This window comes from Amblyomma americanum, chromosome 2, assembly GCF_052857255.1.
Source record: "Amblyomma americanum isolate KBUSLIRL-KWMA chromosome 2, ASM5285725v1, whole genome shotgun sequence".
Taxonomy (NCBI): Eukaryota; Metazoa; Arthropoda; class Arachnida; order Ixodida; family Ixodidae; genus Amblyomma; species Amblyomma americanum.
In genome coordinates this window covers 117630172-117656022 of record NC_135498.1, presented here as the reverse complement: position 1 = coordinate 117656022, position 25851 = coordinate 117630172, and the positions used below count along the sequence as shown (strand labels likewise).

Sequence of the window (25851 nt, the reverse complement as noted above, 5' to 3'; positions counted from 1 at the left end):
TTAGTTTACCACACAAAACCTCTTTGTCAGTGGCACTACCTGCAGGCAGCAGATGTCATTGTAGGCCTTCAAACTAAAGATCAAACATTAAACACTGTCTTACCAACTGTCAGAGGCACAATTCATTGTCAGACTGTCATAGCTGATTTAATTAAACCAGGCTTATCTTCAACTACCAAGTCTCACGTTACCATGTGTTTTCCCATATTCACATGGTACAACATCTCTTTGGCATGAAAAGTTGTGTGGTTTGTCAACTCTTGACTCTCACACGAAAGCTGTGGCAACTTCTCATAAGAAAGAAAATGCCACTTAAATCAGTCTTCACTGACACAAATTTGCAACATTTGCAAGAAGCTGCAGCAATGCACCAGGAAAAGTGAACAAGGCAAGTACTGTACCAAACATTGATCTCTTCCGTGGCACTTGCCTTCAGCCTAATGGCCACTGACTTGAGATTAACTACTCTGATGTGACAGAAGAGTAAGTAAGCGAGCGGGTCAGATGGGGGAAAAGGGAGAACGCACTGCGAGTCCATGGGCTTGTGCTCGGGCGGCCCCAGGTAGGCCAGCAGGGTGGCCATCTTGTCGAAGGGACGCCGCCCGACCGCCTTGTGGTCCCGCGAGCTGGACAGGTAATCGCCAATCTTCTCCTGATGGTTCCACAGCAGACGGTGCAGCGCGTGCACGTTGGCATCGCTCACAAAAGACATGCTGTGGCTACCGGGCTCCACAGACTCGCAGTCGGACGTGATCTGCATCACCCACCTGCACGAGAGAGCACCAGTAAATTTCCACTCTGTTGCCCCGTGCCAACTACACCAAAACACAATGTGAACGAAACAGCTGCAGTTCTTGTAGTCTAGCGGGGGGGTTCTCAATCTTTTTAGCCTCGAGGAACCTCAACGGGTGCTGAGGAACCCCACGTCTTGGCTTCCATCCCTTCCTGCCCAACGTGCATGAAAAAAGGAGCACGCAGACACACGGCACCTCAAGAAATGGCCCGATTCCATTAACAATGACTGGGTGTACACTGAAACTGCCTGTAATGAGCAATTTCTGTGCAATTAGTCCCACATTAATTTGGGTAAAGGAAAGGTGGCAGTTGAGACATGCGTGGATACAGGTGCTTGGGGAACGCCAATGAGCACTCGAAAGACGTCCAGGGCTCCACAGAACCCGGTCCGAGATCCGCTGATCTAGACACTGGTCCATCACAGAAGACAATGCCTTTGCAGCGTCCCTCAATACTACAGCCACTACCTTCAACTATAAGGAGACTCAAATCACTTTCCATGTGTGCCTGTCACCAGTGCTAGTAGGCATTAAGCAACACTACAGCAAAACCTTGTAAAACATACTCACCCAAAAGGAATTCAACTTAGGACGTAGTCACACGAAATTTCCAGTTCTACTTTCAGTAAACCTCGTGGATTTTGTGCCCAAATACAGCGCAGTGGATTATCCCAAACGTGTTGGTTAGTGTGCACCTATCGTTACCTAAGGGGCTGAGTGGTTGAAGAGGCATTTCGTACAGCAGCAATAAACTACGGTGCATACCACAAGGGAGCTTCACCAGTGCTCCTAACATGTAGAGTGTAGCGGTACATCAATACTGATATGGTGCAGCATGCGACAAAAACGCTTGCAGCTGAGGAAGAGTGAGCACCCTTGCAACTTTGCTGAACACACTCTCCCCTCCCCCCCACCACCACCCTTTTTCAGCTGCCTGAGTAATGCGGTCCTGGTCCAAGCCAGGTGGACATTCACACTGCCATGGCTACTGGCACTGCTGTCACTTGATTCAGCTTCTATGCAGTCTAGGTAGTTAATGCTAGCCGCAGAAAACTTTCTTTTCCTCCATTTGCCACAGCCAACACTGCCACGTTGCTGGCTGACATGTGTCACTACACGGCTGTAATTTGGCCCTGCCTCGCTGTGCTGTCGCATTACGGACATTGTCACCGTCACGGATCACGTGCTTCTGGCATACAATGCTTTCCTTGTGAAATCACATCCCATCACATCTCACTTACGAATGAAGCTCCGCATGCTGAACATCAAGAAGAATGTGCACAGTTCAATCTGCGGTAATACTGTCAAAATAAATGACGATATCAACGACAACGACATCTAACGAAGGGCACCTTGCAGAATTTTTGCAGCACGAAGGCAGTGTGGAAATTCTCACATTTTGCATGTTCAGAGATGGAAAGCAGCTTAGATGCCTCCAGCGGGGTCCGAAAGCGACATATTGTTGCCTTCATCACTGGTGTAATGTCAGCCAATGCAAGTGATGCCAACAAGGAAGCTGAAGACAGCCCAGGTCCTACCACTGAGTAACTGCGTACGCGCTAGACATGCTGCACCTGCTAGCCTCAAAAATGGGGCACAGTGAAGAATCTGGGGCCCAGTTTGAGTGCCTTCAAGACTGCATTAGTGGGTGCTAGTGCGGCAGCCAAAAATAACGGACTTCTCAGCCCTATGTGAACAAAAGCTTCCGCGAGTGCCTTCTTTATTGGAACATCTCACGTGTCATCCTTTGTCAGGTAAATGGATATATTTAGGCTATTTTCATTTAGGACGTACTGCCACTTTGCACATAGGTCTTCTGTGATCCCGCGAGGCATGCCTTGGCAAGGTTTTACTGTACCAATATTTACTATATGTAATGCACTTTTTACCATCGAAGAGAAAAGTGTCACCCCTCGCGCTATAACTGGATCATATGTAGAACCAGTTAAGGCGACTCTTCCGACTGAGCGGCGACAAAAGTGACCCTCACATTATAATTGCAGTTGTACTACATTGGGTAAAGCCGGTACTTGTGCTCCTGTATGCCATTTGGATCTGAAATGCAAGCGCTGCGCAAAAAGTCACCTCACCAACAAGGTGCAAGTCGCAAGGAATACATCTTCACAAGTTGAGGCATACAAAAAAGGTGCTGTGCCAACGCTGACCTCAAGTCACCGAAGCATGGATGGCCCAAGTTTTCAAAACGATTTTGACTAGAGTTTAAAAAAGACAACTCAAACAATGGCTGCAAGCACGCCACGGCTAACGCACAAAGGGTGCTACTTTTTTCCTCTCAATGGCAGGCCAGGGTGCTGCATGTTTCACATGCTCTTTTTTCTCCCTTAATCGACAATCTAGTGAATGAAGCGTCTAGATCCCTGCCACCGAATGCACTCCAAGTACAGAAGCAATTTGAAGTCATGTTATCATGCAAGAGTGTCATGCTAGATGTCCTGATTTTGCCACCATGTTATCTGCACCATCTGCCGCGACTCCCACCTTGCACTCTACGCAGTTTGCCCAATGACCCCGTGTTACCCTCACAATGAGGAGAGCAGGCAGTGCCGAGTGCCTGACCTCCGACCGGCCTCGAAGTTGGCGCGCAGGAAGTCGTTGAACGGCAGCATGTGTTGCTCCTTGCTGAACTCCACGTGGTTGGCAATGTTCTGCAGGATCTTGGACATGAGCATCAGACCCCGCTTGACACGCGAAGAGGGCTGATGATCCACAATGCCCATCTCGTAGGGGGACACTGCAGGGCACAGACAGGGTGGCTCAGCACGGTGGGGGGAAACAACGTGATGAGCCCAGGCCATACCCACAACTCGTCACCACAATTAGCCTCCTGCTCCCACGATCAGTTCCCACAGTGCACAAAATGTTGCCTTTTCCAACCAGAACAGCAGGTGCAGAGGTGTTCCCATCCCACACTTGTGCCCTCAGCAGAGAATATCTAATGTGCAGTTGTAGTGCACAAGATGTACAATTTCAACTTGAATCTTGTTTGTGAGCTCCACAACCATATTTGCACCCTTCATGGAAGTGATGAGATGCTTGGCACTCATCTCAGAAAGGTAAGAAACCTACGGCAATCGAAAATTTAAAGACACTTGGCCGCCTCCCATCCAGCAATTCAGCGCTGACAAGCACCCCACTTTTAGTGGAATCTGGTTCCCTCCAAAACAGAACCTTCTCGAAGTGGCCCACTGTGCTTCCGAGTTGGACTTGTGAGCAAGAAAAGGGAAAGGAGGAAGGGGAAGCTGGGCTCACCAATGGCGGGGTTGATGAAGCGCAGGAAGATGACGGTGCCCACGGCACTGATGTTGTGCGGGAAGTTGGGGAAGCGCTTGTTCAGCACCTGGTACAGGCAGTGGCACATGCTACGCAGCTGGGGGGGAAACCTGCAAGCACATAGACACACAGTGGCAACTCAGGCCCTTTCCCACCTCTGCTTCACACTTTCTCTCTTTCTACAAGTTCAGCAAAGTGAAATTGCAGCCATCACCTGTCCATCAACCTTCGTAGAAAAAAATTACCTCCCACCTGCCATCATGAAAAAATGTTTTGCTTCCTCATGAAATCAATGCGTGGGTAGTGGTGCTCGGTACTCAGCTGCAGCAAGACTAGAGTGCACCCTAGCCGCCATCAGGCTTCTTGCAATGACCTGCCGCCCACCGGCGTGCCAGGCGACAGCGGATCGTTGTGCGCCGCTGGCGCAATATCGCTAGGCCTAACGCCTAACATACTCCACAAAGAAGCCTCGGAAAGAGCACTCTGTAACTAGCCACCGGTTATCATATAACGTTTAACATTTTCACCGATTTACGTTGACACGATTGCTTCACACTGAAAAGAGCGCCTTCATCCATTATGCCTTCCGTTATTTCCGTCATGCATTCATCAGCAAAGCGAGTGAAAAAGCCAAAAGCCACAGTGCACCAACGACCTCAGTTCACATGCGCCGAGTCCACGCCATCGGCAAAACCATCGCAGGCAGTCGTGCGCTGCATCGTATTTTTATGCGCACATAACTGCACATTAATTAAGAATCTCCAGGGAATGTCAGCTGCACTGCTGAAAGTGCAAACTGTCTTCGGCAGCCGTTTCTGCTGAAAACCTGATGAGATACGAGCACATGTGGACACGCGAGAAAAAAAAAAATCGGGCACTTACTCAGAAAAATTTCGCTGAAGCGGAATCTGGCTCCGAATAATGTTCGTTGTGGGGGAAAATAATTGCATTCCCTAGTATGGTATGCTGACAGGGAATCGGAAATACTTCGTTGTGGCTGAAATTTCGCTGTCACGGTGTTCGTTGTAGCGAGGTTTGACTGTATGTGGTCTGATAATTCTCGGATACAAGGCCATCTGTTTCTCATCACGCTTGCCGTTGCACACACATTAGAGGTGCGCGGGTGACTCTGCAGCACACAACTCAGGTTTGAGTAGGGCTATTCTGACGATCGCTATCCATATCAGTTATTCCTAAATGCAGCCTTCCTTCCTCGGGAGACTGTTTGAATTAACTGTAGCAAGACCCTTTGTGTCCGAATTACTGAACGTCCGACACCATAGGCTTGCACGGGCGTTGGCCAGAACCAAGCTGGCAGTTCTAATTATCGGGATTTCTGAATAACAGGGGTTGAATTAATGTGCTTTTACTGTATAGGCATGTACTGCGCATCACCACTCTTTTACACAGCCGACTTCTGAACAGAATCAATCTGCGCATAATAAGGCGTGTGTGCAAATAAGCTGGCAGCTTCCAAGTTTCCCAAGCATTAATTTTAATGCAAAGAAAGCACTGCAACTAGAGCATGTCTGGGCTGACCTCCTGACACGTAATGCCAGTAACATAGCATGTTAGAAGACAGTTCAATCGTGTGGACACCACGATGTAACTTTCTTCAACGAACTGAGAGGATGATTTGGAGCTTTAGTGCAGACAAAATAAATTGCCAAAGGTTGGTTTTATGGTTTTATGGGGTTTTACGTCCCAAAGCGACTCAGGCTTTGAGAGCCGCTGTAGTGAAGGGCTCCGGAAATTTCGACCGCCTGAGATTCTTTAACGTGCACTGACATAGGACAGTACATGGGCCTCTAGAATTTTGCCTCCATCAAAATTTGACCGCCGCTGCCGGGATCGAGCCCACGTCTCTCTGGTCAGCAGCCGAGTGCCACAACCACTGAGCTACTGCGGCGACTTATCGCCATAGGATGGTGCAGACTGTGGGTGCAGCAGTCTCCCCTCAGTCCTTCCGCATCACCTCACACAACGTTTCTGAGCTCCCTGTGCTGCCACCGTGCCCAGAGCACCTCCACACAGCTAGGAGGAGAGGACCAGGGTGTGCCGACAGAAGAAGACCCACCGATCCGAAGAGGAAATGACAGCGTTGAAGACCTTCTGGGTGAGCTGGAGCAGGGCGCGCCGATTCTCTTCGACATCCTCATGCTCGTCAACACGGGCAGGGTCCACCTCGTAGCTGGGTCCCTCGGGCGTGAGAAGGGGCTGGACCAGGGGCTCGAGCAGGCTGTGGAGGTAGCTGGCCCCATAGATCTTGAAGCAGAATGCCATGATCTTGCTGCCTAGGCTGTTGCCCCGGAATAGTGTCTGCATGCAATCCGACAGCTCCACCTGCAACCACAGAGAGAGGAGGAGAGAAAAGGAAGGGAGCGCAAACGGAGGAGCGTCAGCGCAACCGAAACAGGGAAGCCCTCACAAGACCAGTTCTGAGGGCTATTTGGAATGCCACTGGAGCTAATCAAGTTATGCTCAAAAGACAAAGACAGCAACAGCACGTGCACATGTTGCGCACGCAAGCTTCCCCCGATTTTTGCTCCTCATCCATCTGACTGATGGAGAGCTTCTCCCCCCTCGGTGCATGAACATTGATTGTTCATGGCACAGCAGACACCCACACAGCACCAGACCAAGGTCCGCCTCTCACCTCCTTGTAGAACATGTTCCAGAGCAGCGGCGACAGCAAGTGCTTGGCATCAAACAGGGTGACAAAGACACGGGCCAGCTCGTCCATCTGTGGGGTGATGACCACACTCGCCAGGGCCATGGCGATGGGCAGCTCCCCTTTGTCGCCAATCATGGTGACCAGCTGCACGAGCTGCTCGAACCGATCGGCTAGGACGGTCTCGGCCAACATGTCAAACTCAGTGCCCTGCTGCAGTATCTTGGTCAGCACCTCCATGAAGGCAGCCCGTGTCTGCAGGTCTTTGTGGTAGCCCAGCCCTGTGGCGTAGGGGGGGAGGAGCTTACAAGGTGTCATGGCAAGGGCCAAGTTGCTGCCAGAGGGCTCCTCTTATCACAGAGAAGAAGGCATGAATCATAATTAAATATAAATTCCAGCATCTCATGATCATAACATCCGACACTCTTGATGACCACATTTCAAGAGATTCCCGATTCAAATCAACCGGGACACGTCCTACATTTGAGTGGTTACTGCAATACTGAGGTTACCTCTGAATGAAATAGCACAGTTCGGGCTTCTAAAACTGGAACGCAGGTATTACGAAGGTGCTGTATAGGATCTTGTATGCAACTGAGTCAGCATTTATCCATGGCCCAACCACAGATATTTTTGAAGGAACTTTAGCTTCCCAACATACAATCACATTTTAGGTACAGACCACTCCTTCCACAACTGCAGTGAGCATGCCATTTTCTTCTGCAAATAATTGTGCCTGTGCATTTCAGAGCATGGTCATTCAAGGAACAGGCACAGGAACAAGCTCAACATAGCAGTCAATCTGAAACTGGCACCAAGTGTGACTTACTGTTTCAGTCAGAGCAAGCCTTCTCAGCAGCCTTGCATGGGATTATATGAAGTTATCAACTCGCTGCACATACACATGGCAAGCACGATCGGGACACGAGAGAGACCCACCAATGGAGTGCATGAGTCCCGAGTCGATGTTGGCGCTCAGCAGGTTGGACATGGCCTGGATGGTGCAGGTGCGCAGCTCACCCAGCTTGGACGACTGCTGCAGGCGGTGGCGGTGTCCACCGTCCTTCTCCTCAGAGGGAGGTGGAGGGGGCGCCTCACTGCACTCATTGAGCAGGTTCATGAAGAGGGAGAAATACTTGAGGAAGAGCTGGGACTTGGCCTCCATGAGGTCGCCCCGGTCGCTCTCCTCGGGCTGCAGGGGCAGCCCCAGCAGCAGTGCGGCCACCGCCTGCATGCACGCCTGGTCCAGGTCCCGCGTAATGGCCGTCACATCCCCACACCCCGGTGGGGCCATCTGGTGGCTGTTGCCCATCACCCAGTCGGTGAGGTATTCCACCAGCTTGTTGCGGAATTTCATCTCCTGCCTGAAGGCCAGGTCATCCCGCCGGGCCATGGTTGCCTCCACCAGTTGGCAGAGCTTGGTCTTGATGTGAAGCGCGTGCACCGTCGTGTCCAGGTGCCGCACATACCTGCACCACCAACACCGCCACCTTTGATCAGAGCAGGGGGGACTCCACAACTGCAGAGCCAGGTGGGGTGCTCACTGTTTCGTGCAGTGAGGTACCACACCAGTGCAGCTTCCCACCAGCGAGGTACTCCAAGAGAGAGGCATCCTAGGAAGCCTGTTTGCTTACCAGCTACCTGGATGCATGCTCAGCGACTAAAGCCGCAGCAAAAAACAACACAGTTTCTGTCCTTAAACTTCAGCTTATCTCAATGAGCTTTGCAGCAGTTTTGCCCGTCGCAATAACGTGGCACCTAAAAGAGTGGCCCCACCTGACAATGGTGAGCATCATGGCCTCAATGCTGGTGACCCCTAGGTGCTCGGTGGTGTGGTCCAGCCGGTTCTCAAAGACACTCTTCATGATGAAGATGACATGCTCGATGAACTGTGTGTTGGTCTCAATCACGGTCACCTGCAATAAAAGCAGAGAATGCTAAGGCAAAAGCTGGTATGGAATTCCAGGAGTCATGCAGAACAGAAGGAAAGGAGACACAATGGTACAACAGAAGTGGCACACCTTTAAAAGGAGGTTCGACCAGCTAAGGATGGAACCGTGTAGAGCTTAGAACCTTGAAACACCTATAACGCTTCATCCTGCTGAAATGCGGATGCACCCATAAGAATGTTGATTGCAACTGTTGTCTCATCACACATGGCAGACTTATAATCCAGAAGATTCCTACTTGGAATGAAAAACACTGAATGAGGAAAACATGAGGGATTCGTGTAAGATTCCCACACACAGCAACATTGCTACAAAATTTTTATGACCACAGATATGACCAGCTTGGACCCGACGTCCTATGCTAAACACTACTGCTCAGTAAGGGCTACACCGGATCTTGGTGCAACTGAACCAGTTCAAGGAGGGGCCAAAAACTGGACGAGTTGGTGGTGATCAATGTTCACACAGCGGAAAAAAACACAGATGAGAGGTACAGTATTGTTGCACCGCGTGACTATGAATCACTACCAACCCACCCTGCATTCTGTCCTTAACTATACCGTATTTACTCGCGTATAACCCGCCCCTGCGTATAACCCGCCCCTGCGTATAACCCGCACCCCTAGCTCTGAACTCCACGAAAAAAAAAAACCTCGCATATAACCCGCACGTTTAGCTGAAAAAAAAAAAAAAATGACCGTTAGAATGATACAACTGCTCACTCAGCGATCATTACGTTTTCAGAACATATATTCAAACGACCATTACCAAGTCACTGGTTATCCGATTCTCAATTGTTGCCGCTCTCACTGCTACCATCTGAAGCTTCATCGCCACTCTCAAAGACTTAGTCGTCCTCGGAACCATTCAAGCTGTTACTGATGGCACATTTTTTAAAGCTTTTACGCACCAAGTCGGCCGGTACCCCTTTCCCCACATCCACGATCCACTGGCAGAGCAATGGAATATCGGGCCTTCGCACGCGTCCCGTTGGTGTGAAGGCGTAAAGGCCGCCGGCCATCCACTGGGCATACAGCCGCTTCACGTGTGCCTTGGAAAGGCTTGTTCAGGCACACGTTGAGTGGCTGTAGCATGGACATCATGCCTCCAGGTATTATAACAAGGTCGGTCTCGGCGAGGCGAGCCTTCGCCGCATCAGTGCAGTGGCCTCGGAAGGAATCCAGTATGAGCATCGACCAGCGTGCAAGCAAGGCACCTTGTCTTCGTTCCCAGATTACTCAAGCCAGTCACCGGCTAGGCCACTGTTCATCCAGGAATTTCCTTCCGCACGCACAACCATTCCTGGGGGCAGTGGTGTGCTACGCAGTTTCGTGCCGTCAGCCAAATCACATACCGTGACTGTGCAGCTCAGCTTAGAATTTGCGCTGGTCAGCATGCTGATTGATTGGAACCCTTTTTTTTTCTATGGTCATGTCAATCGGCATCTCACAGTACACAGGTGTCTGATCAGCATTTCCCACCCGAGACAGCAAATAGCTCTGCTCCTTCCGAAGTGCGATGACATATCATTGAAAGTTCCAACAATTTTTCCTCGTAGGCACCAGGGAGCTGCTGGCACATGGGTGTTCGCCGCCGCATAGAACATCCATGTCTTCGCCTGAAGCACTGAAGCCATCCACGGCTTGCACAAAACTCGCGTGGAATGTTCATTTTCCAGGCCAACTTCAGAGCTTCCATTTGTGCCATCTCAGTCGAAACAGCGTGGCTACGGCTTCTCTGTTCCTCAATGAGCTTGGCAAGCAGCGTTTCGAGGTGGGGGGTACACGCCATTATTCAGACCAAGAAACGTTTGCCTGTCCCGGTTCGTAGTTTCAAGTCTCTTTTTTTCTCCCTGCAGTCGCAAACGCACAACTCGTCGACGTCATGCTGTCTTGCACCAGCTCTGTTGCCGACTTCTTTGTCAATGGCTATGACTTTTAGCTTCCCTTTTGCGGTGAAACACTGCCACAGAGTCGCACTCATTACACCAAAACAAAGCAGGCAAGCAGTGCAAACTGGGGTGTAGTAAACGAAACAGCGCCTGACACTAGACTCAACAACACTGGCTGAAGAAAATGTGGCCAATGGCGTGGGGAAGAATAAACAGACTATGAATGTGGATTTGGCTATGCCTTTCGTAGGCCCCTAATCGACTTGACAAGCGTCAATGACGATGGGGATGGTGGACTACACGGGGGAGGCTGCCATGTATTGTCGTGAAGCTGACCCCCACCCAAAGAAAAAATTCGCACATAGCCCGCACCCCCACTTTTTAAACGTGCCTTTTAAAATTTTGATACGGGTTATACGCGAGTAAATACGGCATTTCTAGATCACTGGGTACTTTTCCGTGTACAGCGCTAATCTCCAGATAATGAATTAGGGCAATGTGAACAAAAAAAATACTGCACAGACTACAACCCTGTGCCTAGATTACGTGTCTCCCCTCAGTTCCATCCACTCATTCCCTGCCCTTGAGTGGATGCACAAGAAATGTAGAGAGAAGGAGCGGTCCCCCCACCTGCCCCTGTGGGTCGAAGAACTTCTCCACGATGGCCTTGATCTGGTCAAAGAGGATCGGGTACAGGGTGGGACTCATCTCGTGTGCAACCAGGTCCTTGACATGCTTCTGGATCTGGGTGCCAAACTTCTCGTTGTGGCACACCAGCAGGCGCAGCAGCTGGCCCACAAACCTGCACACAAAAGGAGCACAGGGCACACTCGGCAAGCTCCCCAGCATGCTTCAGTGTCCTCCCTGCAACACCGCAGTGCACACGCCACATGCACTGACAAAACAGTGGCACATTCACTGCTACGCATGTGCTGCTTTGCATTTACTGCTCCACGTTCACTACTCCCCGTCCACTGCTCCACATCCGTTGCTCCATGTTCAGTGGTCCGTATTTACTACTCCACTGCTCCGCATTCACTTCTCCGCATTCACTGCTGTGCATTCCCTACTCCGCATTCACTACTTTGCATTGCTGCTCTGCTATCTACTGCAAGCGCTCATGACTTGAGGCAGTTCTGTGATTTGCAGCACACAATGAAGCAGTATATGAGTCAATGTTCTATGAGTGCATGGCTTCTGGCAGTTTAGTGTGCCCTCATCTCACATTACAGCCTGCAAAAGCCAAACCCAAAACTGCTGATGATGACCGCAGCTGTAATAATTACCTAAAGCACACTGGGGCATACCTTCTCCACTTCTGTCTTTCCTAAGGCCATGCACATCGTTATCCGGAAAAACCTGGAAACATGTCATCTCTACTCCTTTAGCATTCTGTTAAATAACGTGTCGAACATGTGGGTATCCCACACCACCTATGTGTCAGTTTTAAAAAATAAGCATGCAAGGACGCACAGATATGCGCTGATGTAACCAGCCTCTACAGCATAATTTTCTTAGCCTACATCCTTCCCTTTTAATGGACCTCTCTGCCCTTTCATCTCCTCCCAACACGAAACACTTTGGAGACGTATGGTGAATTACAAGAAACACTGTACAGGAATACTTTTTTTTAAATACGCGACATAACTAAGTTAAATCTATAGCCTGTAACTTTTGCCCTTTCCCTCAACTCGAATCCTCTCTTCCGTTTTCCCCAGACCTCAATGTCAATCATATGCCTTCCTTACCACCTTACCAAGGCCACAGCCATTGCCACTGCTTGTGCGATCATGGCTCCCACTACAATTCTGAGCTCCAGTACTAGCCGCATCGCATGTTGGTGCAAGCACTAATTCCTCCAATGCTTCTGCTTATATTATGTCGTATAGAAGTCGTAAAAAAAGGGAGGAAACTTTATGTTTGTGCTCCATTTGCAAGTGCTATGCAAATGGGCTGAGATGTTGCTGGCAACGCAATCTACCCATTGACTGTAATAACCCGTCAAGCACAAAAAGCAGTCTAGTGCCCTTTTAGGCAGGCTTACTTTCGGATGTCAACCCAAAGCACAGGTAGGCACACTCACTGTGTGACGGGGCAGAACTGGATGTCCTGTCCCGGCGTGAGCATTCCGCCGGCCACCCCGACCATGGCCCCCTTGGTGCGGGCGTCCAGGGAGGTGAGGGTGCCCCCGTACAGGGAGGAGCGGGGGGGTGCCCGTGCGGAGGATGAAGGGGAGCGGCGCTGCAGGCACACGCCCCCAAGGGCGCACAGGAAGCCTGTCATGTTGGCCCACTCATTCACCTGGTCCTCCAGCTCGTGCTCAGTGCTCTGGTGGGAGGCCCGCCGCTTGCCGATGGTGCGGTGCAGCGACTCACAGATCATCTGGCCCTCCTCCAGCTTGGACTTGGGGTAGCTCACCAGCAGCTTGGTCACCGCATCCCAGTTCATGAATGTGTCCTCCCAAGCCTGCACGCAGCACGCGATGCGATATGAACGGTGACAGAGAAGAGATGCAGCAAGATCAAGGGGCTTTGTTCAGCCTTGCTGATCATCAGCAGAATACAGCAGAATCAGGCATGATGGGCACGATACCCACCAGTGAGCAGCCCTGGGTGCAGTGCTCGATCTTCCTGAGCAAAGCCATGATCCTCTTCTGCAGCACAGCCCGCCCTAGAACCAGGAAGCGCAAGCAATGAAACTACCAACCAAAACAGAATGTGGGAAGGACGCATAAGGTTGCCTGTGCTATCAATTTAACAACAAAGAAAAAAGGTTTCACTGTACAAGCTTTTCCACTTGACTTGGCTTTGCTGTTTAACTTGCTTAGTTACCGACAGTGTGTGAACACTTAGAGTTTCAAATCTGAACTGAACAATAGCACGCTGAATTGAAATTCAATCAGATCTTCAAATCTCTGGTGTACCACTGAAATTTAAAACAATTTGATCCTTGAACAGATACTGCAATGATTTACTGACTTGACTAGCCACCAACATGATGGCGCAAGCCTGAACTTGTTGCCTGCCGGAACAAGACAGCAAAGTAGTGAACGCAGGGTGCCCTCACCAGTGGTGAGCACAGTGCTGGCGGTGGCCAGCTCCTGGTAGACGTGGTAGTTTGGCAGCAGGTAGGTGACGGTGAGATCGTCCTGGCCGCAGCGAATGTCGGCTTCCTCGCAGAGCAAGGCAAAGCAGGACATGGCCACCAGGACTGCATCAATGTCCACACTCCAGAGGTACATGAAGAACACAACCTCCAGCTTGATATGCGCCTGCTTGCAGATGGCCACGTGCGAGCCAAGGTTAGCATACTCCCGGTGGCGGGCCAGGAAGGCGTTGCGGCACCGCAGCACATCCCGCAGCCACCGCAGCACATCCGTGTACCCCAAGATTTGGTGTTGGATCAGCTTTTGCGAGATGGAGAACAGCGCCTGCACAGCCACAGTAAAAAGGCAGATGAGTACGCATGAAGGCAGAAAATTTGGCACAAGCATGGGTGAGCCGGTTCAAGGGCAGGAGAGCCGGTACCAAGGCTGGCAAGTCAGTACAAGTGTGGGTGAGTTGGTGCAAAGGCAGGAGAGCTGGTACAAGCGCTGCTAATTCAGTACAAGCACAAATGAATTGGGGCAAGGGCCGGTAAGTCAGTAAAAAGGAATGGAAAGCCAGTACAAGTGCGGCTGAGTTCATGCAAGGGCAGGAGAGTCAGTGCAAGGGCAAGAGGGTTGTACAAGAGATGTAGTCTCAAGGTGTGGGATGTTAGGTACAAAGAGTGAGAGGCACCTGTGAGGAGAGGTCCCAGCAGGTGTTGATGGGTGCCTCAGGGTTCCAGCGCTCGATGTGCTCAGGCAGATGCAGCACCAGCAGAGCCTCCATTGCCTCTTGGGCCAGGTCCTGCATGCTGGGCGGCTGGTGCACCAGCGACACCAGCCCGTTGATCAGCTCCAGGGTGCTACTCTGCACCTCGTGGCCTGCCTTGCCCTGGCTCTGTAAACAGCAAGGCAATGGGCAGGTGGCGAAGAGGCACACGGGTGAGCTCTAGGGCCGAGCAGAGGCACTTACGTTGAGCATGAGCATGGGGTCGGCGTGGATGAGCCGCACCATGAGCAGCAGCAGGTTCTTGTATGACAGCTGTTCCTCGGTCTTCTCCTTGAACTTTAGCGTGCTCACCTTCTCCTTCAGGGTGAGGCTCTGCACACACAAGCAAGTATCGAGTGTCAGGGGCAAGGCCATGTTTCCTCCCATGGGGAGTTGAAGAATGGACCTTACCGGGATCATCATCTTGGCGGGTCCACCCGACGAGGAAGAGCCTCCGCCGTGGGCAGAAACAAAGCCCTGGGTGACCCGGTTGAGGGTGTCTGTGAACATGTGTCGCAGCTCGGGCGCCTTGGAGTAGAGAAGGTCCACCTGGGGCCACCATGGCAGCCGCCGCGGCTGGCTCACCACTCGCAGCAGGGAGCCCAGCAGCACGTGCTGGTATGTCCACGTGGGGCCGCCCGCATGCAGGCACACCTGCAGATGCAATGTGCGGGGGATGAGTAAGCAATCAAGGAAAAAGCCAAGCCAGGTTGGAAGCCAGAAGGCTGCATGCTCTCATCCCAATCATACATTGGGCACTGTGGGAGCTTTCACCTGTCTATTGCAGCTTGCTTATTAAACAAAAAAAAGTTTTAAAATTCAATTCATTTACCTAGGCAACAACACTGCAGCCCTAGCTGCGTTTATTACTTTATGTACAGCTGCCATGGTGGCTCAATGGTTTGGACTTCAGGCTGCGGAGCCCAAGGATGCGGGATCAAATCCTGGCTGCAGCAGATGCATTTTGATAGAGGCAAAACACAAAAGATGCCCCTGTGCTCTGCGATGTCAGAGCACACATTAAAGAATGCCAGGTGGTCGAAATTTTTCACAAACCGGCATGCTTTGGTAGCAATGATGCAACACCCTTCCTTCTTCACCCCTTCTTCCATAGCACAGTGAGATGTCCAACAAGAAGTGAGTTGTGCCATTCCCTTTCTGATCAGCAAATATTATTATTATTATTACCATTACTTTTCGTATACAATTTATTAACTATTTTATGCATGCCCCTCGTTTTTGTTGACAATGCACTACCAGCTGCAAAAGCTTACAGCACGCAGAAGCCAATAAAAACTTGAATCTTTTTTTGTGATCAATGCAGCTAGTGTAAAGGAGCAGACAAAAATAAATTATAGTACTTATGCTTGCAATAAGAACAGCATATCTCCCATTATCACATTCTGTATTCACTGCAGAGGCCACAAGGAAATCAAATATTCTTTGCAGCTTCCACAATCCACTAACTACATGGGCTGCTCCTGCCATCCTGTCATATTCTAAGCATCCGCAGGTACCCCACACCCCTGCCCCAGCTTTCACAGAGTGCCCTTCACCGGAGCTTAAACAGAAGACAGAAAAGTAGAAAGAGAGAGGAGGCAACCAACCTTGAGTGCCTCGTTGTTGTGCGGGTTGATGCGGAAGCAGGACACAAAGCAGTCGGTCATGAGCTCCACATCCTGGGCCACTGTGGCCTGGCTGCGCACAAAGGGCTTGGCCGGGTTGAACAGCAGCAACTGCACAGTTCCACACGACCATCATCAAAGACGATGTTGACAATCCGCAGGGGGGGGGTAGAAGCTGCAAGCAAGGTTATCGTACGAAAGCACACATCGCACCTTGAGGTCATTGATGACCACCTGGACGAGGGCAAAAACGACATTGTTGCTGTCCAGGATGTTGATGTATGTGGATGCCTTGCAGAGCTTGACGCACGTCACGGCCGCAGCCTCTGTCAGCTGCTTGCTGGTCCCGTGGGGTACCAGGGCCTTTTTGACGTTGTCGATAAACTGCCTCTGCATATCAACAAGCCAGCAATTCCTGCACTCTGCCAGAAGGAGACTGCAGCAACAGATGCTACACTGCATTTGTGGGACACGTGTATACCAAGAAAAAGGCAACCGCATGCCGCTGGTGGGAAGTTGCCTTCTACTCCATCTTCTGTGAAAATTCCTCAGGCCAAAATTACTGTGCCATTCATTCCCCATCTAGTCAACGCCAACATAAAATAAAAAGTAACACTCTTCAATGCCTTCTTTGGTTTCAATGACTGTTGGCTTCTTTTGTGTACACATACGCTGCTCTATCATTCTTTACTACAACTTAACTCTTTCATTAGTGCACCATTTCAAATCATTCAATTTGAACAATGATGCAACATGACCCGTTCTGTGTGATCCGAGCCACTTCTGGACAAGTAACTAGATCCGTGTATTGCAAAAGAATTGCGCTTCATTTTCAAATGTTTTTTTTTTTTTTGTCAGCCGTATGGGGAGGTATTTTTAAACTTCAAGCAAAGGCTGTCAACGTCAAGCGATCACTGTGGGCATGGCACAAAAAGTGGCATCTTGACTTTACACCAACACTGCTTAACAGCTGTGTTCTCATGAAATCCGCAGCATCGACACTTTGACTTTATAAATGGAAGCGACAGCTTAATGTAAAAAGATGATGCGCATTCATCTGATTATAGTAGTTCGGACAGAGATGACTGCTCCGCCCCGCTTGGACTATTGACAGGTGCCCACCTGCAACGTTCTTTTTTTGCCACTGCAGAGGAGATGCTGCACTCGTTTCCGAGCCTCTATGAAGATACCGAGAATGTCCTGAACTATTCCATGCCACCAGCAATCTAGTGGATCGCGTTTTCTCCAAGATAGGCTGCGATCGACCTTGTCAATGCACCCCACAGTAGTCCAAAGTGCTTCATGTGAGCAACTTTTTTCTTCCTTTGCTGACAGTTCTGTAGCTCTTGATAAAGTAAAATCTCGTTACAACGAACATCAGATTAACGAAATTTTCAGATTTACAAATTTTTTTTTAAATCCCCGCCAAAATGCCTATACTTTCAATGTAAAAAACTTTCAGTACTACGAATTTCAAATTACCGAATATTTCAGAATAACGTATGTAATTTAATCTCGCATTCGTCGCAAGACGCTTCGTTATTACGAAGTTCCGTCGAAGTTCCGCACAAAATCCCTGAAGCTGACGCCTGTCATCATCATCCGAAGCATCAGCTATGCGCTGGGGAACTCGTTGCAATGGATACAGCCCCAGCGGTATCGCCATCACGCGAGTGTCGCGTTGAATGAATATAGGCTAGGCGGCGCAAGCTGCCGCCCGATACAAAGGGTAAGGCCATTATCATCCATCCAGCGTGTGGTCACATACTGCGCAGTAGTCTTAAGCCTATTCAGTGCAATGTCACCACGTCGACAGCAAACGTTAGGATCTGCAAAGTTATCGGCGCTGTGATTGTGTTGTGCAGTAGCTTTGCTGACAATGAGTTCTCCTGGCCTCCGCGTTAAAAAGAAGCGACACCAGTTTTCGCTTAAAGAAAAAGCGGACATTCTGTCGCAGCTGGTGGAAAAAAGCAAGCGGACTTGTGCAGGGAGCTTGACATTGCACCGCCAACAATGGCAACGATGCTCAAAGATCGGGACAAGATCATAAAACTACATCGAGAGTCGCAGCTGGCTCCCTCAAGAAAACGTCTGCGGCTGGGCAACTACCGTGGACAGCGACTTATGTGGACGACTTTCGAATTATGTGGATAGCGACAGCACGACGACTACATCCGCGGAGCTCACCACCGGACATCGTGAATCAAATGCGTGAGCAAAAAGAATGTAGTAGCGACGAAGACGATGCCGACAATGGATCAGCGCACGAAGAGGAAGAGATTGTTTCCGGCTCGGATGTCCTAGTCTTTCTAGAGAAGGCCCGATCATTCCTCGGGCGCTGCAAAGATGTCCCCGATGACGTGCACAGGAAGGTCGAGGACGTGGAGGCGTTCGTCCTGCAGCGCCTGTCGTCTACTCGCCAGAAGAAGATAACAGACTTCTTCAAGCAATAAATTGTAGTTAAACTGTGCCCAGCGTTATCGTTTATTATTTACTTACCAACACGTAAATCTGCTTCAAAGGTACGTAATTTTAGTTCTTGTGATGCATTACTGACATGAAAATAATGGTTTTTCAGTACTACGATATTTCAAAATGACGATTTAAATTCGGTGGTCCCGTGAAGTTTGTTGTAACGAGATTCTACTGTAGTTGTTTCTGGCATGACAGCACATAAAACATGTATTCTCGACTTTTTATTCTCCTATTCTCTGGCTGAATATATTTAATATTTTTGTGAATTTCCAGGCGAGTCTTTTCAAAAGTTTTTTTTCTTCATAAACAATATGTATCCTTTTTTTTTCCGTTATGTCATTAAAGAGAGAGGTTTTTTTGGCTGAACATTGGTGCCCTGCCATAAAGCAATGTTTTTTTAATTTATGGGTGAATAAATTTTTTGCGCACACCACCCTGAAAATTGCCTGTTTTCCCGCAGTAAGGAAAGAGTTAAGATGTCCATGCATGCAGACCAGTCACTTCACTTGCAGCTATGCCAATTACCTACGACAGTGTGGTTTTCACGCGTACCTTCTTTAGGTGGCGCGGTGAACATGGTGCACCCGAGTCAGCATTCACTATTTCCTCCAGGATGATCTGCAAGGCAAGTGACCACATTACTCACCAAAACACGCCTGTGCACAGTGGGCAGGGTTTATGGACAAAGTGGGCGGAGGAAATAGAAAATAAGACAAGGTGTGATTCGACTCACTAGACAGTGTCTTGCAGACTAAGAAACGCAAAAATATTTCAGAAAAGGTGGTCACCTCCAACAGGTGAACAAATAGCGGTTTGTCCCTAGCAGCTCTCATTTTCACAAACAGCAGCAGCTGCTGAAGATACAGCATTTATACGAAGAAGGAAGAGGCACCTTCTCAACAAAACTCTCCTCTGCACCCAGTTGCGAAATTTCACACCAGGCAGGCACTAGAAAAACAGGCAGCCCAAATGCCTCAAAACGGGGGATTTTGTCAACTGTTGAGTTCTTCGGGGAAAAAAGTACACTGCTTAATAAAGACGTTAGGCTCTGCTGGTTCTGATGCTGGTTCACACAAATATCAAACTTTCCTCCACAGTCAATGCCTTCAGGGGCGGCACTCGTCCCCAACTTCAAAGACACATGCAGTTGGAAACTGCCCGATTTCAAACTGAAGTCTCGAAGCCAACCACGGTCAAAGAAATCTGGTAGTCATGGTCAACACTACCCAGAACCCATGCACACAGCATCTTGTGGTGGAAAAACACGCACTGGGAATAAGTGAGAACTGGGGGTAATAGAAGATAATGTTACAGAATTACAGCAATAAAACCACATTCTTGCATTTTATTTTTTCATTGCTGCACTAGCCATTTCTAACATACTTTCCCAACTCAGTGGACAAGAAGGGAAGGCAACCAATGGTGCCGAAGAAAGTGACCAATGCTGCACTCACGGGGCAGAGGACGAGCAGCATGATCTGCAGGGGCCAGGCCTGGGCCCGCCGCTTGTTGTTCTCCGCAAAGCTGTCCAGCACATCGAACATGCGGTCACAGGCATCTGCAATGCAAACAGCGAAGGGCACCCCCATTTACGGAGCGAATAAACGAGTGCACCACAATAGAATGAATCAACAAACGAATGTATGCTCCCTTTGCAGAGCAGTGAGTAGTGGGGCATCACGTCATGGCAACGCTGAATTTACAAGACCAGGCCAGAGAAAAAAAGAGTGCACCTGAAAACAGAGGCTTCACAAACCGATGAAGACACCCACCTGCCAGCTCATCGTTGGGTTTGTTCTGCAACTCCATGAACTCATGAGGGTAGGTGTCCATCCAGTTCCAGATGGCCTGCATTGAGCAATGGCCAGTCGCAGGTCGAGATCATGAGCCACCATGGGAAATCACAGTCCAAAGGTCTCCATGCACAGTGCTACCACGTCATCAGGAATGCGCTAGTAAGCCCACTAATAACACCCTTTCATTATGCAATCAAAAGGTAACTGAAAGGACTTTATCGCCCTCACTATAACAGAAGGCATGGCCAACACCTCATGCCACAACTGACAGAAGATCTGAACTAGCCCGCAATGTAGTGCGGCTAGTATTTCTTAATATAGAGTAGCAAGGTCCATTAATAGAAGAGGAATAAAAACCTGGGCTAGCTGATATGAGGGCCCCTGTTCAAAGAACAGCACGAAAAGGGAAGCAACACGAAAGAGGAGGGCTACACTCTTTCAACCATTCTCTTCTGCGCTTAGTCTTACTGAGCTACCGTTAGAATTAAGGAGAAAACTGGAGACACATTCCACACCGTTGCACATGGGAAGGCTTACACTTGGAAACACATCTCTTCGCTTCAGCAACATCTACAAACGTACGAGATGAATGCCGCCACCTATGCAGACCAACCACCACATGCGAGCTCTCGGCAGTGAAAAAATACCTTTTTCCAATCATTGAAATCAAAACAGAACAAACAACAAATCCTAAACTGTTCGCCTATTATTTGATGCACTACAACCTGCAGAGAAGTGATGATGTCACTCAAATGAAGACAGCAGAACAAAGAAACATTACCGGAGTCCAAGATGGAAGCACTCAAGACTACAAACACAACGACACTGTACTCTGCAGCCCGGTTACCAAGCCTAAAGGAGCACAGTCTGACTATTTCAACAGCCTAATCAGTGGAATGGCCAACCTGAGCCAACCAAGCCATTCAACTTGAGCAGGAAGAGAAAAACAAGGCACGCACCTTCTCCAGGCTGTTCATGAGGCAGAGGTGGGCGTTCTTGCGTAGGGACCGGAACTTGGAGTTGATCTCTGCAGCAGGGCAGGTAAGGAGCGGCTTAGAGAGACAGCGAGCGGCAAGGGGACAATGGGGGGAACACAGGGCTCACCATTCAGCAGCTTGATGAGCCTGGTCACGTCGACATTGATGTGCTGGATGAGCTCGATGTCACTGAAGTCTGTCGTCTCCTCATTGGCATTGGAGAGTTCGTGGAGCCTGCGGAAAGTGCGGCTGCCTGTAAGAACTCTCAAGGACACGTGGCTTCTCCGTTCGAGATGCGGCTTGTTCACACAGTACTTCAAGCTGCTTGACTAAAAAAAAGGCTGGGCATTACAAATCGAGTGTCCAGTGATAAAGAACTGATGACTGCTCTGAATGAAATCTAAGACTAGCAACAACGGCAGTTGCTAGGTGTAATTTCACCTTCGTTACAGGCAAAGATGTCCGACACAAAGCAGTAGGCCAGTATTCACAGTGTTCTAATTATAGAACAAGATCACTTTAGGGAACAAATATTTACACAGCAGTAGTCATGAGGTCAGACAGACCTCATCATAACGTCACTCAAATCACATCTGCATCGGCAAGACATTACTCCTGCCCGTTTTTTTCTCTGCCGTATCCAACACTCTCTCGCATGCCCCAGTTGTCCCAAACCCTATGCTAATTTAGAACATGTCCTTTTCTCCTCCACCGTTGACATTCAGTCCCTCTTTTCCCACACCCTTCTCCCTAACGTGGCAGACTTGGCTCGCCTCGGACCAGCTGCCAGACCAGATGGCCTTGGTGACCCTGGCCTAGGTTATCCTCAATGCTTAATATTGCTTTGAAATACAGTTCTCTCTCTCACTGCGGTAGCAAGGAAATGTAGCACAAGCTCTCGGTTGGCCTGGCACCCCGCAGAAGTGTACGTCAACTGTGTTCATTTTGAGCTGAAAATGAGCTTAACAGCTCATGAGCTCAAACATGAAGCAGATTCATGCACTTACAATGACATCCACAGCCCAACCCCGCTCAGGCAAGTTTCATTGCTAAAAAAAAAAAAGTGACTATGCTCTAGCAACATCATTTAACAAGCTGTAGCTCTGTAGCAATTGTTACCAAATGCTGGCACAATAGTGATATTGCCATCAGCATCATGCTAGCATCTGTTGATGGCTGTCATTACCCACGTGAATGTCATTCTAATAAGGCAGCTATGCACTCGGGTGACCAGCTCACTGTAGGAAGACATGCACCACACTGAGACAGTGTAGCACTTTACTGCAACTGCAGTTAAGGGCATGTTTCCCAATTCTGAGCCATCTCAGGTGACGTAATGCAAAGGAAAAATGAGGAGGAAAGGAGAGTTGCACCATTTGCCATTCGACCGATTTGTGGAGACCTCTGCTGTGCAGTGCCGCAAACTAGTGGTCGCACCATTCATGCCTCTGCAGAGCAAGGGCAGCAGTGTGCAGGGCGGCAAACGGTGCGTCAACCAATGCACGTGGCTGTACCAAAATGCCGCACTGCACAGGCATGGTGCCTGTCAGCTAGTTATTTTTCATTGGTGATACCACGCAGTCTCACACACTGCTCTTGCAACATCACATGCACACAACAGGTCAACATGGTGTGCTTCAACAGCATGAGTCTGTCTGAAATTTCAGCTAGAGGTTCGTTTATTCTATGCTGCGCCAACCACTCAGACGACAGCAGAACGTGTAAAACTGTAGGAACAGCAAGAATACGGAAACACCTTTGTAACAGAACTCATGATTTAACACTGTTTCAGACTGAAAGTACAGCTTCATTACACCAAGTTTCCAGCATTGGCATTACTCAAATAAATAAATGTCAACAAGACTCGAGGAACAAAACCAAAGAAAAGAGTTGGAACAGGCCAAGCCACTCACCTGCCAGAGATGCGGTTGAAGACGGCGTTGAAGTTGTTGAGGCTGAGTGCAAAGAGCACCTTGGAGGCCAGGTTCTTGAGGGGCACCACCATGGAGCTGTCCGGCATGTCGATGAACTGCAGCAGATCCCAGGCAATCATGCAACTTGCACCAGCCAATCAGAACAGCAAGTCTGCCTTGCTCCAGAGCGTGCAGTTGCAGCAAATGGCTCAACTATATCGACTTTCCACGCACTAAGCATCAACAATGATGAGTGCTGCTGCCAGAAGTGAGTTCACTTGGCTGACGAGTATGTCTCCCACATTCCAGACAGTGTTATCTCAGCATAAGATCATGAAAATGACCAATGACGAATTCATCAATACACGACCAGACTTTGCCTGGCACTACACCAACCTTTCCATACCTTTATGGCAATCAAACTCGTACTTGAAAAGAAAAAAAAATAATGTACACATACTAGCAGAAATTTATTTTGAAATTTTACATGACGATAGCTTGAGCTATATGAATAAATGCCATCTCATATTGTTTTCATGGAAAAACAGCTTGTACATCCTTTTTAAAAGCCCCGTGAAGATTCTGACCATACCACAAGGTTCTCATGCTGCTCACAGTAGAATAACATGCAACCAACACTAACAACATTCTAGAAGCATGGCACCTGTCAGAGCCAGCCATGGGCCACAGTTCTCACATTATGTCTGAGTTGTGAGGGTTCTCTGCCCAGATTTAACAAAAACTCGCGAAAAAAAAAGAAGAAAAAAAAAACAGCACAATCATCAACTCGCCGACTTCCATGCTCTTTGATATCAGGTTTCGCACTCAAGAAAAAAAGGCAGAGGAGATCAAGAGGCAGGACTGACCTGGCAGAGCTCGCGCAGCAGTGCCTTGACGTTCATGGTCTCGTCGTAGCGCGTAGTCTCCTTGGGTTGCTGCGGAAGTGGGGTCGCAGAGATCTACGGTTGAGAATGAGTTTCCCCCGCTCCCCGTCGGAAAGTTGGACCCCCAGTAGTCGCGCGACACACCGAGAGACAACAGCAACGCCACCAACGCACCATGTTGCATGGAGACATGCAAGCAATGCTCACGGGCAGCTCCGAAGGCACACAACAAGTCAAGCAGCAATCCTTCTCCCATACAGTGTTCCCAGGCATAAACAAAGCAATTTTCGGGATTACAGAACAAGGCCCTCCGACTCCTGTTCCACACAATCATAAGCAAGCAAACAAAACAAAAACGCACATCCGCAGTGAGCTCTGCCAGGATGAATATGTCAAAAATAATAATAAAATTCTATGCAGACCCTTTCAAGAAATTTTTAATATGCAAAGTACACTTGGCTTCTAATTAGTGAGGAAAGTGTTATTGGGCAGATGCTGTAAGAAAGCACTACAATACCCCAATGGGAAAATGTAGGTACATGCATAAATTCTACAATAAATAAAAATATTCAGTTCGCAACAACCGTGACAGGTCTGGCAGCAGTTGCAGGCTCTACAGTCAACTGCCAGGCATGGAAGCACATGTTAGAATGTAAACTGTCCTTGCTTTGAAACTGCTATGTTGAGGACTTCAAAGGTGCCCAAGGCGATAATCTTACAAATATACTTTCGCACCGGTTGCCAAACTGTGTCCGATCTACACACCAGTACACTTATTAGAATGAGCTTTAACGGCTGTTGTTCACAGCCATAGTATTCCTTGCCCCAGTAGGAAGTGCATCACATGGAATTTGTTTTCATTCCATTGTAATCGCCATTTTTTTTTACCACCAGGTACTTAGCCATGTACGCATGCTGCGGTCACCAAATCCTTTTACACTCTTGCTCTCTTTGGCTTTTCTTGCAAAAGCCTGCAGCTAAGTTGAGGATGAAATGTGTAACAACTTAGGATAAGTCGAACATGAGACCCACAACTACTATACGAGAAAATGCTGATAAATTCATGCTTTGTCACCACAAAAGCATGTCACAAAACAAAATAATGCCCCCGACCAGGAGGTGAAGAAACAAAACACCACAGAAAATGCAGAAAAGAAATGGAAGAGAAATGCAGACAAAGAAGAAAGAAAAAATGGCCACGATGCATAGCATGCAGACCATGAGCTCACCCTGCTGAGACATTTTTCAAGCGTGTCCAGAACAATGAGCTGCGACTCGTAAAAGTTCTTTTCAAACTCTGGCTGGATTGGACTGTGTGTCCTCTGGTATACAAACTGCACACAAGGGGGGGAATCAAAAGAAAAGCTCAGTCCGACGGCATCCAACAAGTGATTCTCGTTTTTCCCCCCTCAACACCATGATGCTTGTTCCAAAAAATGCCTAGGCACATTTTCCAAGCGCTAAGAGGGGATATTCCTTTAGCCAACAGCACACATCTTTTTAAAACATTATGCAAAATGGAGAAAATCATCAAAATGTACAAGCTTTTCAATAGCTACGAAACAGCTCTCATAAACAGTCCCAGCCACAGAATTTCTAGAAACAACAAAACCATAGTTAATGATATGCCAAGAGCGATAACGATGCGGGTGCCATAACAGGATGTGGGGAATACATGAACATGTAAGGTGTACTGCTAATCCTAGCAAGAGAACAGGCTATAAAGCACGA

The 25851-nt window shown here is 48.9% G+C and overlaps 1 protein-coding gene across 6 annotated transcripts in view; it reads right to left on the bottom strand.

Annotated features, from left to right (window-relative positions):
- Nf1 (neurofibromin 1) overlaps positions 1 to 25851 on the bottom strand; it is a 72066-nt gene that overhangs the window by 35483 nt on the left and 10732 nt on the right. For 2 of the 6 annotated variants that reach the window (XM_077655163.1, XM_077655164.1), the window contains exons 3-26: positions 25350 to 25454; positions 24103 to 24195; positions 23237 to 23352; positions 21451 to 21557; positions 21306 to 21373; positions 20323 to 20398; positions 20005 to 20108; positions 19103 to 19168; positions 16289 to 16465; positions 16058 to 16186; positions 14862 to 15104; positions 14655 to 14783; positions 14376 to 14579; positions 13663 to 14026; positions 13193 to 13266; positions 12680 to 13062; positions 11227 to 11398; positions 8533 to 8672; positions 7696 to 8225; positions 6742 to 7037; positions 6163 to 6428; positions 4065 to 4195; positions 3339 to 3546; positions 528 to 767 (exon numbers count right to left, since the gene is read on the bottom strand). In XM_077655163.1, the coding sequence (XP_077511289.1) occupies positions 528 to 767; positions 3339 to 3546; positions 4065 to 4195; positions 6163 to 6428; positions 6742 to 7037; positions 7696 to 8225; positions 8533 to 8672; positions 11227 to 11398; positions 12680 to 13062; positions 13193 to 13266; positions 13663 to 14026; positions 14376 to 14579; positions 14655 to 14783; positions 14862 to 15104; positions 16058 to 16186; positions 16289 to 16465; positions 19103 to 19168; positions 20005 to 20108; positions 20323 to 20398; positions 21306 to 21373; positions 21451 to 21557; positions 23237 to 23352; positions 24103 to 24195; positions 25350 to 25454 (4421 nt within the window). The remainder of the gene's footprint in view (positions 1 to 527; positions 768 to 3338; positions 3547 to 4064; positions 4196 to 6162; positions 6429 to 6741; positions 7038 to 7695; positions 8226 to 8532; positions 8673 to 11226; positions 11399 to 12679; positions 13063 to 13192; positions 13267 to 13662; positions 14027 to 14375; positions 14580 to 14654; positions 14784 to 14861; positions 15105 to 16057; positions 16187 to 16288; positions 16466 to 19102; positions 19169 to 20004; positions 20109 to 20322; positions 20399 to 21305; positions 21374 to 21450; positions 21558 to 23236; positions 23353 to 24102; positions 24196 to 25349; positions 25455 to 25851) is intronic. The other 4 variants (XM_077655165.1, XM_077655167.1, XM_077655166.1 and 1 more) reach the window with 3 other exon arrangements.